Genomic DNA, 21,511 nt, shown 5'->3' with positions numbered 1-21,511 from the left:
CATTCTTACATTAAAAAAGAGAGAGAGAGAGAGAGAGAGAGGAGGAGGAAGTGCTCCGAGGAGGCCCTATTGAGACGTCAGCTATAAAGCAACACGACAAGGTCCACCTTTCTTTCTACCCTAATATAAGAAAGATAGAAGGATCAACAATTTGAAAATGACAAAATATTACTAGGATGCTCAACAACAAATGGAGATCATCCAACTGCCGAAGATATAAAATATATTACTACTGCTACTATGTGAAATATGATCTCAGTTTAATATTAACATAATCAAGTTTAAAAGTTGTTTATTTAAATAACTTAACAGATCATTAGGTATAATTATTTCAATAAATGTGTTACGAAGTTGTTCAACTTGCGAATACACTGTTAATGCTTCACCAGAAGTAGAACACTACAATACAATATTCAATAAGAATGCCAAAATTTAAATTTCAGAACTTAACAAATAATTCATTTTATTAGTATGGAGCAAAGCTACTGCTAATATGTAAAAATATGCAATTTAATGGAAATTTTCTATGAATAATATGTAGAATACACCCAGCAAGTATTGTCTATGTTAGTATCTAAGGCAATCCTTTCCTTTAAGAAAATATTCCAACTTTCTGCACAGCATTTTATTAATAATTGAATGGCTAAACAGAAAGATGTTGCAAGAGACAATTTATTTCCTACTGCAATATTTTAATATAAACATGTTGCATGTACTCTTTATTATACTGTGTGAACTCTGTTGATTGAAAATTGAAATGCAACCTTAAATATAGTCTGTAAAATCTAGGAGGTTATAAGAAAACGTTACAATGCTAAGCATAAATATTTCTTTTTCTGTTACTGTAAAATTTTAATTTGGTGCTTCCGACATTTTTCCATTTAGCTATTCAATTATAAATGCAAACTCTGCAATGATAATGAGGAAGAACGTTTAGTGGACATAATACTATAAGTACAGACCAGATATGAGAGGAAGTGAGTTCTTATTTTTAAGGACTGTTGTACCAATTCTATTTGTATGCCACTTGATATCATTATGGATTGGTACAGAGTTATTCTGATCGTCAATATTCCAATAGTCTGTGTGTTTTGAATAATACGTAGTAGTTCACTTTTACGTAATTTCCCTTCTTTCTTGGTATGAACTTGCCTAGCTCAAATTTTTTTTTCTTTAAATCGATATATTTAATAATAAGTATTGAGCATTCATAAGAGTTATAGGAGCGAAGAATTCTGATATAGTATATGTGATGCGCTAGATAATCATATGCTGCATAAATTCTGATTTTGTAGTTTCTTCTTTCTGCTGTAGTGTGAAAGGTTCTAGAAAACTAAAGTAGACACTGGAGCTGTTTTAATAATAGATTATATAACATGATTGAAAATAAACATACAGAATGTCAATTCAACATTATATTCACAACTGTATAATTCTGCATGTGAAGAGCAGTCAATCATTCTGAAAATCACTATTCCAGAAAACTGAATAAAATGTAAGAGAAAGAATGTGTTAATTGTTTAGTGATGGAGTTACATAATTCTAAATTCTTTCTCTGTTAGAAAGTCAGCAACTTCAAAAAAATTAAACGGCAATAATTGTTAAAAATCATTAAAATTCTACTTATTACGAAACTTCAGAATTTGTTGCAAGAGAGTTACCCTTTGGACTGGGGGTGGTGGTGGCTGTGGCTGTCTGCTTGTCATAAACTGTGCCAGTCCTTCACGTTCTAACACATCATTGATGTGGATATCTTCTGGACCACTAGTATCTACCAGAGCTACTTCCACCTTATGTGCCTGAAAAAAAAACATGCACATTTACAGTTAATCTATTTACAGTGGAGAAAATCTAATGGTTTAATACTTTCTGCTTTAAGACTTCACCAAGGAAAATATATAACAAACTAAGGAAAGTCAAGTGCATCCACAATAATGCATTAACTTAAACAGGCAAAAGATATCAAGAAAGTATATAAAAGCATGGAGACAGATAAAAGGTTTTCCAGCTGTGAATAGCTCATACTTGCACCACCAATTTAGTACTGTTAATAACTTGCTGAAGCATATACAACAGTTACGATATGCAGTTTCAGTGTTTCACGACAACCTTCCTAGAGGAAGTGCAAAGAAAGCTTGCCCATTTGACTGATGCACAGAGAACGATATTCGGTCCTCGTGCCGTCATGCTTGTCACAGGGCTGCTATGAATGACGTAATACTGATTACAGGGCACATTTGAAAGCGCGGTCTTGAGCTGTTTGTATCGTGAAATGTATTGTGCAGAGCGGGTAGAAGCCAGCGTATGCGTTACATATTCTGCGTTTTATCCCTCATATCAGGATTTTTATATAGTTTAAAGTGTGTTTGTAAAATAAAAGAGTTCTGTATAACATTCTATGTACTTAACAATGCCCCCCGTTGGCTCTAAATTAGGAAGTGCTAATAAAACGTTACACAAACTAGGGAATTATTTATAACGTTTATAAATGTATGAAAAACGAAACAGGCACCGCTCATAACGTAAGGAGTATATACAGATTAAAATAAATCGACCATAGTACCACGCTAGTTATCGGAACATTTTAATAAAATCACATAGTATTAGTTATTAGTATTTTATTACAATGTCAAATATCAATTATTACACGATCACATATTTCTTATAACACCTTTGTAATTTCATTCAGTGATTTTATATGTAAAAGAATTCGTGCTTCTGTATTTTCAACAATGTTATGTTATTAGCTACTCTGCAACAAGGTTTAGGTTCCATTACATGCGCTGTGATAAATCTCACTCGAAACATCAAGCCAGCAGACGACTGAGAACTGTCGACAGTTTGCCAATCAAATCGAAGCGAGGTCGAGTGTACCCGAACATTTCCAGAAGTTCGTGCAGCTTTCCGTGGCAAGCTCTTCTTGCGTTTACTCTACCTAGGATAAAAATGTTTTCTTCTATTGTCAATATACATAGTACCTTCTTAATGGGAGGCTGTGCATCATGCGGGCCACAGGTCACAGAGTCCCACAAAGTGTCCATTTAATGTCAGCTCGAAAAAGCACCCAAATGAGTTACAGTAAATTTAAAAAAAACCTTAAGGATATAAAAAATTCGCGACATACACATTGTTTGTTACTAGATAAGAGGTCCGTAATTCGTGCAAGAGAGCAGCACAATGTTATTCCTTGCCTAAAATCAATTCGAAAATACTGTAATCAATATTTTGGTTCTGGTTACCCAGTGACATCCCAACAAATCTCCATCATCATCTCATCTCATCACGGTGTAGCACAGATCAATGTCCTATGGTGCACCCTGGGCAATAATTCTGCTGGTAAATTGGTCTATACAACTGCCTTCACATGGGTGTATGATGATCAGTCAAATACCTGCCATTAGTTAAAAAAAAAAAAAGCCAGAGACTTACTTTTCTTAAAAAGAGACTTTAACTTTGAGTGACATGACATCACTGTCTAATGAAACAGTTAACAAACTTGAGACTAATAACACTAGTGCAGAAGATAGGTAAGCTTGGCCAAGTGGAAGTATGTGTGCTTGAAGAATTGAAAGCGTAAGTTCGAAACTACGATATCCTCTTTTATACTATTCACTGTGTCCATGTAATATTTCCTATTAAAATTCAAAGTAAATATTGTACTGTATTTTGTCATCTACAGTTCCTGTATGTATTTGTTATTTAATAAAAAGTTATAAATTTTCTTATGTTCTGAATAAGATTGTAGTTTAATTGAATTGTTATGTGAAATTGAAAGGAAAAAGAAAATTGATGCACCATAAGGGCCTGAATATAATACAAGGTTTTTTACCTTAAAATATACCGGTACTTATAAAAATTATACTCGTCTTAAAATGCAGCCTAACATTTAAAATACTGTTAAGATACCCTTAAAAAAATTCAGGGTTGTCTTGTATGTGAGATCATCTTATATTCAGGTCAATAGAGTAACTGGGATTAAATATGTACAGTAATTGTAGCCTACAAAATATAGTACAATAAATCTATTTGAAATTTCAATAAAATACACTATAAGAATGCAGTAAATAGTATTAAAAAAGAGCATCCTGGCTTCAAACTCTCGAATTTCTACTTTCAATTTTTCAAGTGCACACAATTCTTCTAAATTAAGATTATTTACTTCTGCATTAGAAATTTCAAGTCACATTCCCTAGTGGTTAGATTGAGACACATTAACACATTGATTAAAAAGGAAATGTTAATATTCAGGAAAATTACATTAGATCAAAATGTTGACAAGAGTATTTTCGGCTTTTTTGAACAAGGAACAATGCCATGCTATTAGCTTCAGCAAATTACAAACGAAGTTGTAAAATTACCATAAAGAGCGTTTAAATATGTAAATTTTATGCAGCAGCATGTGATCTATATTTACATTATTCAACCGATGTTGTTCTTCCAATTTTCAACTACTTTATTTTTATACTATCACCAAAAAAATACTTAAACACTTTTTTGTGAACTTGTTTGATTATTAACATTAGAGGAGAAAAATTCGCTCCGGCGCCAGGGATCGAACCCGGTGCTGTGGATTGAATTCGGCGTAGCTCAGTGGTCAGAGCGCTTGGTATGTAGAACCAAGGACCCGGGTTCGATCCCCGGTGCCGGAGCGAATTTTTCTCCTCTAATATTAATTGTCAATATTACAGATATTATTCTGTAGGACAAATTAATAAATCCATAATATTGTTTTATTATGCTTACAATATGAACAAACAAATTTCATGATTTTTTCCTTACTGATTGTTTTCACTTCTGAGAGTTCTTTGTAAGTTGTTGTTACTGAAAACATAGTTCATTTTCAATGTACTTCACAAATTAGACAACCTCTTCCATAATTGTTCAAATGTGCAGTGATTTTTTGGATGACATACTCAGTCAATTATGAGTGTTCACCCCTCTTGCTCTAATTACAGCCTCCATTCTGCTTGATCAAATTCATTAAAGCATTTCATGCTGTCCACTATGAGATATCCTGTCATTGTTGCAGTAGTACGACTCTAAGATAAGCCAGTTTTCAAGGACACAATTTCGATGACGGATTCTCTTTCCAACATGTACTGTATGTGCTCAGTGACATTGAAATAGGGATTATGTGCATGACAATTCATACAGCGAATACCAACTTCATCCAAAAACAAATACACACAACTTGCTCACTCAGGATCTACAGTAGATGCTCAGAAAAGGAGCCATTTTTAATGATGGCAAGCTCTTATTTGCCTCTGAATTTGACTCATCCCACACCATAACTAAACCTGCATTGTGGGCTATCTTGTCCAACATTGTGCATGGTGAAAATCATTTGCATGTCCTCCTTCAAACTCTCGCCCTCGTATCTGGCAATCTTAAGCAGAATCTTGATTCAAGAGTGAATAATAGATCATTCCAGTGCACCAATGTCCGTCCTGCTGTTGATCTGTAAATCCAAGTCATGCAACGTGATGTCTTGTCAATTGCGAACCTGTATTAGGTCTTCAGGCCTTCAAACGCCATTCATATAATCTTCGTCTTATTGTTCATTCACTTACACTGACTTCTGACACTTGGAGACAATTTTGCAATTCAACTACTGAGTTGTATTTCGATCCTTCAAAGCCTGCAGTTGAATAACCTATCATCTGTCACTGTAGTGCTCTACTACCATCTCAACATGCCTTCTGCAATTGACCTGAAGTTCCCAATACTGTTTTAGAGTCCACTGGATGGAATCTAATGATGCACCAAGTGTATGAGCGACATATCTGAAGCTCCTTCCATCCTCAATTAATGCAACTGTTTTTGCAGCATCTTCAGGACGTAGAATTATTTCAAGGAAGCGATCACTTTAAATTGGCTGAATCTGTGACAAAATGACAAGACAGTATTAACAATAACCTACGACTTCCTTACATTCTGTGTGATGCAATTCATACAACAATTAAGGTTCTCCATCACAAATGTTTATTGTTACTGCTTTATGTGCAGTATCCATAAAAACCATGGGAAAACAAATGAAACCATTACAACAATTAAATGGATATATCTGTTTATAAAAGGACTTCCCCCCTCCATTTAAATATTACTGGTAAACACAAAAATAATATGAAACCCACAATTCACTTATCATTATGATACGAACTGATACTTTTTTTCTTTTAGTATGGTATTTCACCTTATGCCAATGAGTGTACTTGATTTTCTTATAGTTCTGACATAAGCATATTTTTCCAGAAGATTTCACAACTGTAAAGGTCCCATTATATTGAACATAACTTACTTACAAATGGCTTTTAAGGAACCTGCCCGCAGGTTCATTGCCACATTCACATAAGCCTGCTATCAGTCTCTATCCTGAGCAAGATTAATTCCTATCATCATATCCCATCTCCCTCAAATCCATTTTAATATTATCCACTCGTCTACGTCTCAGCCACCCCAAAGAACTTTTTCCCTCTGGCCTCTCAACTAACACTCTATATACATTTCTGGATTCGCCCATATGTGCTACATACCCTGCCCATTTCAAACGTCTGGATTTAATGTTCCTAATTATGTCAGGCGAAGAATACAATGAGTGCAGTTCTGCATTGTGTAACTTTCTCCATTCTCCTGTAACTTCATCCCTCTTAGCCCCAAATATTTTCCTAAGCACCTTATTCTCAAACACCCTTAACCTCTGCTCCTCTTTCAAAGTGAGAGTCCAAGTTTCACAACCATACAGAACAACCGGTAATATAATTGTTTTATAAATTCTAACTTTCAGCTTTTTTAAGAGCAGACTGGATGATAAAAGCTTCTCAGTCGATTAATAACAGGCATTTCCCATACTTATTCTGCATTTAACTTCCTCCCGATATTTGAATTTTTCCACCTCATCAAAGGATAAATCTCCAATTTTTATATTTCCATTTCGTACAATATTCTTGTCACGAGACAATCATATACTTTGAGTCCACACCTCTGGAGTAATGATTAACGTGTCTGGTCGCAAAACCAGATGGCCCGGGTTTGATTCCTGGTCGGGGTAAGTTACTTGGTTGAGGTTTTTTTCGGGGGTTTTCCCTCAATTCAATATGAGCAAATGCTGGGTAACTTTCGGTGCTGGACCCCAGACTCATTTCACCACCATTTTCACCTTAATCTCACTCAGACACTAAATAACCTAAGATGTTGATAAAGCGTCGTAAAATAATCTAATAAAAAAATATTCTTTGACTTTTCAGGATTTACTTCCAAACCTATCTCTTTACTTGCTTCAAGTAAAATTTCCGTGTTTTCACTAATAATTTGATATTGAAAGTAGCAGCAGCAGCAGCAGCAGCAGCAGCAGCAGCAGCAGTAGTATACTCATCATCGTCGTCAGTTATTCCTGACAGAATTTCTTTGGTCTTTCTACTCTTGTAGTTCCAATGAGTTGATAATGAAGCAGCTTTAAAGACATAGAGCTTTGACCCATTCTCTGTAAATGCGTATACCATTCTGAAATATTAATTATTATCAATGGTTTTCCATTATGCTATTAGTTTCTAATTCCATTCGAATATTTTCAATTATAAAATAATAATAATAATTTTTGTTCTACCAGTATCTTTGGTGGGTTCCTTATATCAAGCAAAAGCAGAAGCAACAGCAGCAGCAGCAAAAATTAATAACAGTCAATATTGCTATTTTTATAATTCAAAGCATGGCTAAATACAATGGTCAATTTAAAAGATGATCTGCAATAGACAGCTGCAGCATATGTTGAAAACAGGCTTGCCACTCATACTGATTTTGACTTCATTGTCTGGAGCCCACCAGAACGTCATTCAGGACACTAAATGCCCCTATTTCTGGGACTTTTATAATTTAATTCACTAAAATAATTTCCCCCATTTTATTACATGTAATTTATTTTAATACATGAATACTGTTCTTTATAGGGCATATATAGACCTACTCATAAGAAGTAAAGCTGACTCCAATGTTATAAAATCACCAGAAAGTGATTTTGTAAGTTTAGGCCTAATGAAAATGCTATCTTCTATCTTCAGAAGAACTTCGATTTTTCTGAAAACAACTCCCTACACAAACTTGAACCATTATCATTAAAAGGAAACTATCGAATTTCTTTAAAAACGTTCAAGCAGCAGCTACTGAACTGCGAATTAGTGTCAATATGAAAGCCCTGTTTGTGTAAACTATAGTGTCTTAAAAACGTACTGTCAAACGTTTTAGAAGGCAAAGGGGGCAACAATGTGGGCTTGAAGTGGATGGAGAATTTTAAGCAGTGCCACCTGCCTGCTTTGGTAGAGGTGGTGTCATGTGTCTTGCCTTACCACCCTCCAATGCCTATGTAGAGAGGGTTTTCTTTCATAAGACTTTAAAGTGAACAAATGTTAGGAACAAGTGTTCTGTTGATTCGATCAAAGCAGAACTTCTCATCAATACAAACATTAATATGACTTGGTCTCTGGATAAACTTCGGGGCTTATACCGCATTGTCTTGGTGTTCGTGACTGACGTTTCGACTGCTGTGTTGTGTCATCTTTCAGAGCTGAGCAAGTTGGATAAAGAAATAGTGTGCGAGCTTGTGTGTATATATATATATATATATATATATATATATATATATATATATATATATATACATATAAGCTCGCACAGCTCTGAAGATGACCACAACACAATGGTCAAAACATCAGCCACCAACACCAAGACAACGCGGTATAAGCCCCGAAGTTTATCCAGAGACCTGTACACCAGCTCCGGAAGCCTATGCGAACACTAATATGACTTGTTCAGACTTCATACACAAGTTAAAAACTGAGAAAAAACTGTTGGAATCTGCTAGAAGCAAAAAAATAAATAAATAAATAAAAAAATAAGTGGAACCACTGTTAAATGAAAGTACAGATGTTGCATTATATCTCTGCCAGCAACTGGCTGTTGAGTTTCAAGTAGCTTATTTTGGTCGTAGATGTCAGAGTACTAAAAGCAAAACAAAAAATACCTGGTTCCTTCATTCCAATGCTCTGGTCACTGATTGCCTGAGTGTAAGGTGAGAGTTTAGACATACTTTTTCTCGCAGATTAGTACAACCTTTTGCCATCTCTCATCCCCTCACCACAAACTGTGACACTGCACAGAGGCAGAGATTAATGTGTCTCATAAAGTTCTTTGCATTACCTATTAAGACAAGAAGTAATTTGATGTTTTGTGTAAAGCAGTACGCAGCTATTAAGTTAAAAAAACTTGGGAGGGAGAATCCATAAATTTTGTTTCTATTTCTGAAAAGTAAAAAGTGGTAACCCGTGTTGGAAATGATGGCCATCTGTTTCAATGCACTTTTCCACTAATTGATTGGTTACTATTTATAACATACACATATAAAGTAGAAATATGCAGGGTGATTCAGACCACATGTAATAGTAATTTATTTCAGAAACTAATGCATTAAAATTTTCGAGATAAAAATATTTATTACTAAAGCACATGTGAACTTTCACTTGAGCTTGATTTCATCAATCAGCCTTAACAGGCAGTAGAGTCAGTGGCGTATTACTTTAAAATTTCAAATGAGAGTCGTGGTCAAATATGGTATCATTTGATAGAGCTCTTCAAAACAAACAACTTTCATAAGATACGTTTTTATTAATTACTACTCTTTCAATGAGAAAACGTACGAAAAGACAATGGGTGATTCAGATCACCTGTAAGTCATTTATTTCGGAAACTAGTGCATTAAAATTTCCGTTGTTAACAATTTTATTAATGACCACACCCCCTTCACAATATTCTGCATATGCCACTGCTTACGGCATTCTGGTAGGCATTGATCATGAAATGATGCTGAGCGAACTTAAGCAGGTTTACAGTTGACAGCACACATAGAGGTAAGTGGTTTTAAATTGTGTCCATTTTGTGCGTGCAACCACCCTCATGGCAGCTTGACACTCTCGTAGTGAGTTTGCTTTTGCAGGAATCTGAAATGATGAGCCTCTCTCCATACGAACTACAAAATATCTTTAAAAATCGCCAAATCAGTCAAGCCATTTTTGGAGTTTGTGGTTGTCCCCACTACTACTCTGATAGTCGCGTGGTGGAGCCTCGGCATGCTGCAGTGCTTGTCGGCGCACTGGCACAGCTAAATAGCGCACCTGGGGCTCAAAGACTGGACAGGCCTGATTTAAACCCTATGTAATGAAGAAAGATTTTTATTTAATATTTTTTATATTCTGAAGAAGGGGTGAAGAATCATGGCGTAAAAAATACTTCGAAATTTTCATGGCAACACGTGTCTCCAGTATTCCTGATATCTAGAATGAGACTTTAGCATGCGATGTGCAATCATTAATCCTAAATTACTGGGCAGGTTCTGTTCACAGTACGTACCAGTATTCAAGAGTCAGGGACTAATATTATAGAAGATAAACAATCTATTTTACTACAAAATTATAGTTTTTTTTAAAGATAATACAGAATGACAATTTACTCCAAACTGACTATAACATAATTTATAGTTAGATTTCTTTGATAAGGCAAAGTGACAAATGAAATAGAATATTTAATGGGTTTACATTTTTTTTCTTCAGTAAAGTAAAATATTACTTAGAATGTAGATCACGAATGTAATTTCAAGTTAATTATGGCACTTCTTATACACCAATGACTATTCCTGTAATGAGATACTTCCTTCAGGGTGAACTGAATTATAAACTGGATAAACAATAAACAAAGGAGACATTGACAGCTGATAACGCTACGGACATTTTGTCGATCTGTATACAGAATTTCCTTCTACATCACTGAGCAAATGTTACATTTGCACAAAATGTTATTCTACTCAAAATTGGCTTGGACAATTTTCTTTTCAAGCTGTTTTCGTACATAAGATATGTTAAATGACGCAATATAAATAAAAAATTCTGAACATCTGACCTGTTATGGCACTAAAATCGTCCTCCAGTGGCTTAAGGAGGGAAAGCTGGTGATCAACAAGATCTCCCAACTAGGTCTAGTAGACCCGTCGACCAAAAGCAGATGTGGTCCTCCAGACATACTGGGGGTTGTGTGTGAATGAAGTAGCCACCAAAACGTTAAAATATGGTGTTCACTTAAATCGGCTACAACATGCTATTTAACCTCTCCAACAACATTCTGAACATATTTCGTCACAGAAATAAGTTACCATCTACAAAATGAGGAGTCCAATAAAACATTCCTCACACACAATTAATATATTTACAACTATCTACATGAATTATTTTTCAGAAAATTAGTATTATACGACAGAGCAAAAAGCAGCATATGTCCAATGTTAGCAATCTAGAAGATAAGGCAAAAAGTGGTGCATTTTTCAAAATCATACTGAAATAGTGGCAATCAACTTTGCACCAATGTTGTGTGTTAATCATTATAGCATTAACAAATTAAATGATATAATGTTCAGTGTTTTGTTTCTGAAGTACGCTTTCTGTCAGTTTGGTGCACACTAATTCACTGTTTCTGTAATTGATGTCTAACATGAAAAAAATACATTTCTTCCCAGATACATCAGATGTCCCATAATTTTTCATAAAATTTCCTTCAATACTAGTAGGTTTATACTTAGTAGCATTTATGATGATAAAATATATGCAATTTATATCACACTGTTACTTATGCTTTTAACACAATCACCAAAACAGCATTTTCATTAAATGAAGTACAAAAAAATCGTAGTAAATTTGTCAGAATGCATGTGAACGACATTTTTGACAGTCACGAAATATCTTGTTCAAAGATACAGACCCAGAAACAAAATTTGAGCCACCTGAATTTTCCAAGTTCCAGTTACAGAGCACTGCTTACTGAGCTGAGCATGCGCAGTATATTATAACTGGAACTTGGAAAATTCAGGTGGACAAATTTTGTTTCTGGGTCTGTACAATCAAATATTCATATCTTGTTAGAATAAGAAAATGTTATTCTCCACTTCATCTTTTCAGAAGCAGCGCATAACTTTAGACAATTAATAACAAACAAAAAATGAAACATGAAATACATACATACAGAGCACATCTTGTACTAACTCTCGAATTACCTTAAAATCCACTGCAAGTACAATAGCAACCAGAGGCTTCATGCTGCACAATCGGCCTTGCTTTGTCTACGAAAGAGGGTTAGGAGTTTAGTACATTAAAAAACATTCAGAAGAAGTTATTTCGTTATCAAAGCAATAGATTCATACTGAAACTAAAGAAACTTTTTACAAGATTTAATTTAAAATGTACATTCCATTAAAATATACAAACAAATATAAAATAAGCTACATTATGCAGTCAGTCACTTGACATTTGTCAGAACCTAGCTTTGGTTTACATCAGTCACCATCACCACAGTGTGACGTGCCGCCTGCTACACTGATGCTTCGCTGCAGCGGGCACTGTGCTGATAAGCTGGACATGGGTGGTTTGCAGTAGCAGCTCCTTTTTTGTGATAATTGTTTCTCAAATTTATCACTTTAAACTAAAAGTAATGTAAACGCCTAAAACAAGTATTTACATGTATGAAATCAATAGACTGTTACTTTAGGAACGAAATGAAAGTCGAATAAAACTAAATACTGCATTTTAGATTTCCACTTTTTCTTTAATACTGTTACATCATAAAATACAAAAAACATATATTAGTTTATGTATTTTACATATGTGTGCTTCATTGCAAAATATGTGATAGAAAAAGTTACAAAACATGGCAAATGAAAGTCTATCCCAACTTCACGATATCAGTGTTACGGAATTGATGTTTGGAGCAAGAGGAATGATACCTAACTTCTCTTCCCAATTCTGTAAGACCATAGGACTGCACAAATCGTTTCTGAATGAACTGGCCCTCCTCATAATTAAAGAGTCAGTCAAACTTTTACGGAACCATCTATATGGACTCTTAATTCAGTGTACTGAAAAAACTAGCGCAACATTATCTTTTTTCTTTCTCTTATTAGCTTTCATCGCTTCTTTACATGTAACTTTTTTTTTTATTCTGTATACTGCCATTGTTTGTTTGTTTGTGTACTTGTTTATTTTTTTCTTACTCTGTTATCTTTCATCATCTATTTGTTCTTGTATTGTTTTGTATGCTTTGTCTAATGGCAGCCTCTAATTTGAGGAAGCTCTAGTAAATAAATAAACATATTATTGAACTCTGTTACGGTGAACTGCACTCCATCTTTCATTAAATGATATTTATATAATACTTAAAATAAAACAAACACAAATGCATTAATGGACCATTTAGTGAAAATATTTACTGATCATTTGTAATGCTAGTTTTGCGGGATTGTTGGGCCCTTTCTTGCATATTAATTGCTCAATATTAGGCATTATGATCAGGGTAGTGCATGAACTGAGGAAACCTTGTATACTGTAGTCAGATGAATTACTTCTGTGTTAAGATTTCCTTATTTTCATTAACAAAAACAACTGTTCGCATATGTAGGTGGATCCAAACATGTACAGTATGCAGGTACCACGTAACTTTAACTCTGTAATTTTTAGCTGACGCTCAGCAGGAGCACAGTCTTCATTCACAATGAATCGGTATATGATAGAGATAGGGTAAAATAATATAACAGTAATTTCGGAACAGTTCCGAGAAAAAAACAGTTCCAAAAAAGGAAGAGCAGGTCGACATGTCCTGGGAGCCTGCCCTTATGGCGAAACATTGCGTATACATAGGCACCATGCAATTAGAACTAAATTGGCCGATGCCCTCAGAAAACTAAAATACACCGTCTATGAAGAAGTCCACGGAACCGCCGACAATGGCAGTAACAGACGAATTGACATAATCACCATTAGCGAATCCCTGTCTCAGGGTATGATAATCGACCCCACCATCAGGTTTGAAACGTACAAAGGACAGCCCGAAGACGTACATGAGGAGAAACGAGCAATCTACGTTCCAACCATCCCGTATTATAAAGATAAATACCAACTTCACAATATCAGTGTTACGGGATTGATGTTTGGAGCAAGAGGAACGATACCCAACTTCTCTTCTAAATTCTGTAAGACCCTGGGACTGCACAAATCTTTTCTGAATGAACTGGCCCTCCTCATAATTAAAGAGTCAGTCAAACTTTTACGGAACCGCCTATATGGACTCTAATTCAGTGTATGGAAAAAATTGACGCACCATTATCATTTTTCTTTTTCCTTCTTAGCTTTCATTGATTCTTTACTTGAAATTTTTTTTCTTCTGTAAACTGCCATTGTTTGTTTGTGTATTTGTTTGCCTTTTTTCTTACTCTTTTAGCTCTCATCATCTATTTGTTCTGTATTGTTTTGTATCCTTTGTCTAATGGCAGCCTCTAAATTGAGGAAGCTCCAATAAATAAATAAAATAAAAAATAACAGTAGGAGTTTCTGACGGACTGTTCCTCATGCAAACTGAGCACTATTTAACATACCTTCCAACCACTTTATCTGGAATGCTCCAAATACTTTCTCAGAGACCATAATTTTACTGTTCCAGCCAAAGTGTTTTCCTTGGATGTACAGTAGTTGCTTCACAGGTGAGTATGATGGGGAGAGCACGGAAATCTTTAATTCCAATGAACTGGCAGGGTGCGTTTCAATATTAAACAATCACTCCGATTGGCCAGTCAGCTTCCTTTACATGGTCTGCTATTAATATACGTAGCAACAAGAATAAATAAAATTTTAAACTGTATTTATTTTAGTAGGTTATTTTACGACGCTTTATCAACATCTTAGGTTATTTAGCATCTGAATGAGATGAAGGTGATGCCGGTGAAATAAGTCCGGGGTCTAGCACCGAAAGTTACCCAGCATTTGCTCATATTGAGTTGAGGGAAAATCCCTTTAAACTGTAAGATTCTGTCTGTTATTATTCCAAAGTCATTGTTTTACTATATCTAATGAAGAAAAAATTATAAAAATGTATATGGCAATAACATAAGAGTACAAATGTAGCTCAACTAGCCTCAATGTTTATTATAAATAAAATTAAAAGACTAATATCACAGAATATTAACATTCTTTATTTAACAGAAGGAATGATAAAAAAATTAGAAAGTTTTCTAGCTTCTATAATTTACTGCACACAAATCTGACTGTAACAGTGTCGTGGTTTGAATTGTATTACGATCTGGGATTTTGGAAACTGAACTACTTCCAAAACAACATAACATTTTGGTAATTATTACATTCTGTCAGAAACTTGCTGTTATTTCGGAACTGTTCTTTGGAAATAGTACTGTCTTTGATCCTGGATACTCGAAACAACTCTGGAAAAAGAGCTACTTTTCCCACCACTAGGCTATGAAATTCTTAAAACCTAATTCCATATGTTCTATATCATGAAATCATGAATGAAATTCCTCCTTCAGGAGGAGATGACGCAACAGTTGTATGGTGGTCTGAGAACTTGTTGAATCCCATACAATGGCTTGTGTGTTAGGCATCACAGGAACCATTGGGACTACACGACCAGGGCCCTCAAATCCCTGTTGTGTTTGCCTCCTCTGAATCTGGTAATTCAAAACGAAGCCATATTAGCTGCCTCTGGACTCCAAGGCCTAGACCAATGGGTAGGGCAGGATGGAGAACTAGGCCATAAACATATTTGGAAAATGGCAACAAGTATCAATCCCGTTGAAGGCATGAGACAGGATAGTATTACCCCTGCTCAATATGTAAATCCTCCTGTTTGTATTATTCCTGATATAGAAGAATTAAAAGGAGATTATCTTAATCAATTCCCATCTATTTGTATGGTATGGTTATGATTACCCTATTCTGAAATCCCGAAATGAGGACCACCTTCTCCAACGGCACCAACCAACTTATTTTTCTGAATACTGAATGAAAGAAACTGTAATATATTATACATTATCCAATTGACAGTATATTTTATTTCTGATACATTTTAGTTCAATGAACTGAAAGCTTCTTACAATAATTTAAAAAATCCTGGACAAACATTTTAGTATGGAATGAATGTGACCTAAAACATATGAAGACACATATGACTCAAACATTAGAAAGATAATTTTTACAATATTGCATTATTTTAGAGCCAAGTATATTTCTCACTGGATTGAATTTTTTTTAACAATTCCTTGTATTGGCACAAATAGTCAAAAAATGTTCTGCACATCAAATGCCTGAAGTTAAATTTTACTTTCACAAAATCAACAGTCAGTCTATTCCTCTCCTTTGTCCATTGTGCCTGTATTACAGAGAATAATCAAATAATCTTTCAACAGAAGAAGCATTATGAGCTGACACTGAAAAAAGAACTGCACTATCTTAACAATCTCATTGAACTGTTCTTCACTCCTAGATGAGTCAATGTACTGGCACCATTTCTTCTGGTTCAATATAGATTTCCCACCGTATGTGACTATGAATTTCTTCAAATTTCAAGAACACCTTTACCCAACAACTTCATAGATCATCCCACATTTTCCCAAGGTACATCTTCTAGTCAGTTAAAACAAGAAAATTCATTTAAAGGTTGCATCCACATATTCTCGACATCCTTCATAGAGGATTTCAACATTGCACTTAAAAAATTCCATTTGGTTCAACCTCTCTTTTATTCTCAAAGACTTGAGATTACCAGCTTTTCTTTCTTGAAGATCATTAATATCTGACTGATACACAAATGAAATATACTAAGGACTGAACATAACATAAATGTATCTCACTAAAATGGTCCACAAAAAATTGTTAGGACTGCTGGAGGTTTGTTCTGAGATAGGAAGGACTCAAGAGCAGGAAACATTTCTGTTAAGTCTCTGAACAACTGAAAATACGAACAACCATCCTGTCGATGCGACAGAGAAGTTGCTAATACTCTATTCCACCAAATTCACAAAATTCTTTAGGAACTCAATATGGACAGCATAAATTGAAAAGCAATTCACTATTCTTTGTAAGTCAATACGAAGTACGTCAGTTCCATGCTGGATGCAGTTTTTCGGTATATCACCAGGCCATACCACACCAATTAATGACCTGTTAATCAACATCTTCAGGTACTGTAGCAAAAACATCATTGCCAACACCTCTTGTAAGACCACCAAACATTGTGGTACAGTTATCACCCCCAAAAGCCACGCACTTGTTCTGTATTTCCAAATTGTTAAGAGTCTCATTGATGTAAGTTGCAATTCTGTGGCTGGGAGGAAAAAGATGTTCAGTCAATTTTTTGTGAAAATTAGATTTTTATATATTCTGAAAACGGAAACAATTCTCTACAATCTGATAAAATGGCTAAAGTCAAATAAGACTCCTGACTGGATTTATAGAGTGTTACCAAATGTCCTAAGTACTTTTTGAATCGAGCACACACAGATTAATGACTTAAGTATATTTAATACTTTATTCCTTACAAACCATCACATGTTTACTTTCCATGCTTCCCTATTACAAAGGTCTAACTTGTATTTTAGCCATTTTATCACATACTGATGCCCTTTCCTTTTAAAACTTTAAGCACCAGGGTAAACAGTTCTATAATTGTTTAAGACCCATTTTGCATTCCTAATAATTTACATTTCTCATTTATTTTGACATGAAAAAGGTCTTATGTTTAATAGTCCCTTCTGCTCAGTTTGGCTTCTAGTCTTCAAAGGGCTTAAGTGTGGCTATTTTTGGAAATAATCAAGAAAATTATTAAATGAGCAACATTATCTATTTTAGAAGAAATATAAACAAATAATATCGAGGAAACACCTCTTAATTAAAAAAACTCTATAATTGACACAAATTTCAATCTTTCTACTGCTTTCCTGAAAAGTATAAAATTTTTACTTAAGACCTTTTTCCTCCTGGCCACAGAATTGTTTCTGCCGTTTGATTCGACCTACTTTCAAATACTGACTACTTTAATTTCAAATTCAATTCTTGTGATAAAAATAGTGAACAATAGTGGGTTAAATTGTTCTCCCCCCCCCCCGATGCTTTATTAACTGTGATGATTATCTAGCATCTGAGTGAAATGAAGGTGATAATGCCAGCGAAATGAGTCCCAAGTTCAACACCGAAAGTTACCCAGAATTCGTTCTAAATGAATTGAAGGGAAAACCCTGGAAATAACCTCGACCAGTATTTGAACCCATTCCCATTTCTTTCACGGTCCGACATGCTAACCGTTACTTCACAGCGGCGGACTCATAATGGGGAAGATCTTCAAATTGTCATGGTTGATTGCATCTGTCAATCTACACGAACAAAGGGAATGTCTTTGAGATCTTTAACTACACATTCTACTGCATGAGGAGCAAAAACTGAGTTTACTATAGCTTCAGTTTTGATTCGCCCATAAAATATTTTTGTAGATATTTTGAAGTCAGGGAAAATTCGTCTTAGGAGTACAATCCATAGTATGCCACGATATGGAAATTTCTTGGCTTAAAAATCGATAATGTGTTAAATTGGAAAAATCATATTAAATAAATTACCCACAAACTAAATTCAGCTTGTTTTGCTATTAGATCTATGCAAAAGATAGTAAATATCAATACTATAAAAACAATATACTTTGCATACTTCCACTCGGTAATGAGTTTTGGAATAATATTCTGGGGAAATTCCACAGATAGTAACAATATATTTCTGAATTTAACATCAACGGACGTGTATACGTCACCAAACATCGTAAGATGAAGAATATATTTCTATTACAAAAAAGAGTAATTAGAATAATAGTAGGTGCCAAATCTAGGGAATCGTGTAGGACTATTTAAAAAAAACTACAAATAATGCCCATGGCTTGTCAATATATTCTTTCATTAATAATCTTCCTCATATGTAATCGTGAAAACTTTGTAACTAATTCAACAGTTCATAGCATAAAAACACGTCAAAAAAATGACTTTCATACTCCATCGGCAAGTCTATCATGCTATCAAAAAGGAGTGCGTTATATGGCAGTAAAAATTTTTAATAGCCTCCCTATCGATATAAAAAATGAAACTCAAAACATAAAATTATTTAGGGCCAAATTAAAGAAGTACCTAATTTCTCACACCTTCTATTCTGTAGGGGAATTCATGACATTCAATAACGCTTCATGAAATTGATACTAAAACTTTGTGTTGTATTAGTAGACTATATTGTAAATCTCGTCTGTATATATTTCATTTAGACTGTGACTATAAATTAAGACTTTATAATAGTATTAAGTTTTTTGACTTGTTCCATATTCTAGCTGTAAGCATGTATGAATACCATGGAATGTTAATAAATATAATACAATACAATACAATAAGTGTGCTTTCAGCAGCACTTATATTATCTTCCAGTTCGCAATTGGGCTTCACAAATAAAAAATTTATTGTCACTTTAACCGATGAATTTGCACTCCTAACACACTTCATAATATATTTCTCTGTTTTAATGTTGAGTTCAAATCACTGGTGGCATGATTTGCAATTAAAGCATAGGTGTCTGGGCAGCAAGTCATACATTCTGCTTCCCATTATAATCTTCTGGGATGAAAACATGGATATTTTTCTCGGAGTTTATCTGTAAATGTCATGTCTCTTCGTCATGATGAGAAATCACCTTAAAAACACAAGATAAAACATGTTTTATTCATCTATAAAAAACATAAACCTATTAAAAAAAAGTCCGTAATTCATATTTTAATGATTATTAAAATGTTATTTCAACTTACCTAATAAGACGAGAAGAGAGCACGTAATTTAATAAGATGCAGCTGGATGAATAACAGCACTTGGAAACCAGTTCCGAACATGCTAGTAACACACACAAACAGCAAATGAAAAGCTCCGTCGCTAGTCTCATAAATTGATTTTAAGTAATATATCTTTGTACTCTCGCTAGTCTCATTGATATACTGTATGTGATACATCTATAATAAACGAGAACTGCGCACAAACTGTGCAAAGAGTGTGTGTGTATCTAATGCTCTGGATTTAACAATGAAATCATCATCCTTCTTGCTTCCCAATATTTTGATGGAAGGTCCACAAATGTCCTAAGAGTTTCACAATTAGCCAGGTGCTCCATCTCTATGTCCTCTTCTCCGGTGCACAGTAAGCATTTAGGTGAATTCAATACTCCAATACGATGGAGGTGTTTACTGAGGCAATCATGACCAGTAATCAATCTAAACATGGCCACGGCAGATTTTCGAGGTAGATCGGGAATTAGTTTTGGATCTTTGAATGATTCTTTCCATTTTGAATTTTGATGTTTTGCCTGTTCGCTGTAACTTATTCTTTTTATGACTCGCTTTATTGATTTATATGGGAACTTGAAATTTTTTTTTAAGTTGATATAAGTTCCTTTCTTTGCTAACATGTCTGCTTACTCGTTACAGTTCAGTCTGCAGTGGGCCAGGATCCTTTGGAAGACCACTTTTTTATTTAGCATTTGAATTTGTTTTACCATGCAATGAATTTCTTTTACTTTTTCCATTTTAGGGGATGTAGTTGAGCTGATGGACTGGATTGCAGTTTTGGAGTCAGACAGGATGACTGTTTTTGCACTGGTTTAGCCACACAAATACATTTTGAAGTGATGTATAAATGGCTTCAACTTCGCCATCAAAATTTGTTGTGTACTTGCCAACATTTTTATAAAGAGAAAAATATTGGCAAGTAGCTTCTGCTCCAGCTCCTTCATTTTGATCCATGAGAGATCCATCAGTGTAAATGTACAACCAGTCCTTTTGTGGATATTTTCTATTAATTGTTTGTAGGGCAATGGCTTTTGCTATTTCTGGATTTATATCTTTTTTGTTGAAGACTTCATCAAGATCAAGGCAGCAATCTACTTTGAAGTTATTAAGTGGATTATATCGAGACATCAAGTTTTCCTTTTCACTTGGTATTTCTAGAATTTGCTCAAGCTTTTCTACCTCTTGCATGTATCCATTTTGGGTCCTCAATGTAAATTTAAAATCTTTGTATTTACTCCATTTATCCCAATTTGGAAGCCTTCTTAATTTTTCATAGGTTAAAAGGGCTTGTGTTACTGTGCAAAGAGTAGATGTAAATATAATCTTAGTTGTCCTTGCTATAAGGAGCGATAGGTCTGCAGCATTTCTTGCACTTTAATATATGGCACTTTTCACATTTTTCTGAGCACAAAACACATATGCACATATCATCCAGATCGTTGAATGTCTTATTGGAGCACAGCTTGTGGTGGAAACCATAGATTGCCAATCTTGTAGTCACATGTCGCATTTCGTAGTTCGTCTGAGTCCAGCTTCTGTCTTGCATCGCACAGGTTGCATAGAATTCCGGTGGTATGTCCCTTTTCTTTTCACGTAGGTTCTGTAAGCTTCACTACATGGCAGCAGTAGTGTAGTTCGCAGATCTTCTATGAGGAAGGTCTCCCTGGTGAGCTCGTACACCAGTCTCGATCTTGTACTTTGCGATACTCCTACCACCCTCTTGAGGTATCTGGCTTTTACTCTTTCTATCTCTTCCAGCTGCTTATATGTGAGATGTTCCCATACC

General features: G+C 34.8%; 1 protein-coding gene across 4 annotated transcripts in view; it reads right to left on the bottom strand.

The window, feature by feature from the left end:
• The window catches only part of LOC138705810 (tudor domain-containing protein 5-like), a 60,712-nt gene that overhangs the window by 19,118 nt on the left and 20,083 nt on the right, over positions 1 to 21,511 (bottom strand). For 3 of the 4 annotated variants that reach the window (XM_069834467.1, XM_069834468.1, XM_069834469.1), the window contains exons 3-4: positions 12,086 to 12,151; positions 1,662 to 1,799 (exon numbers count right to left, since the gene is read on the bottom strand). In XM_069834467.1, the coding sequence (XP_069690568.1) occupies positions 1,662 to 1,799; positions 12,086 to 12,151 (204 nt within the window). The remainder of the gene's footprint in view (positions 1 to 1,661; positions 1,800 to 12,085; positions 12,152 to 21,511) is intronic. The other variant, XM_069834470.1, reaches the window with a different exon arrangement.

The sequence above is a fragment of the Periplaneta americana genome, chromosome 9, assembly GCF_040183065.1.
Source record: "Periplaneta americana isolate PAMFEO1 chromosome 9, P.americana_PAMFEO1_priV1, whole genome shotgun sequence".
Lineage (NCBI taxonomy): Eukaryota > Metazoa > Arthropoda > Insecta > Blattodea > Blattidae > Periplaneta > Periplaneta americana.
Note: the sequence above shows the minus strand (reverse complement) of the source record. Positions and strands in the feature narration are given on the sequence as shown.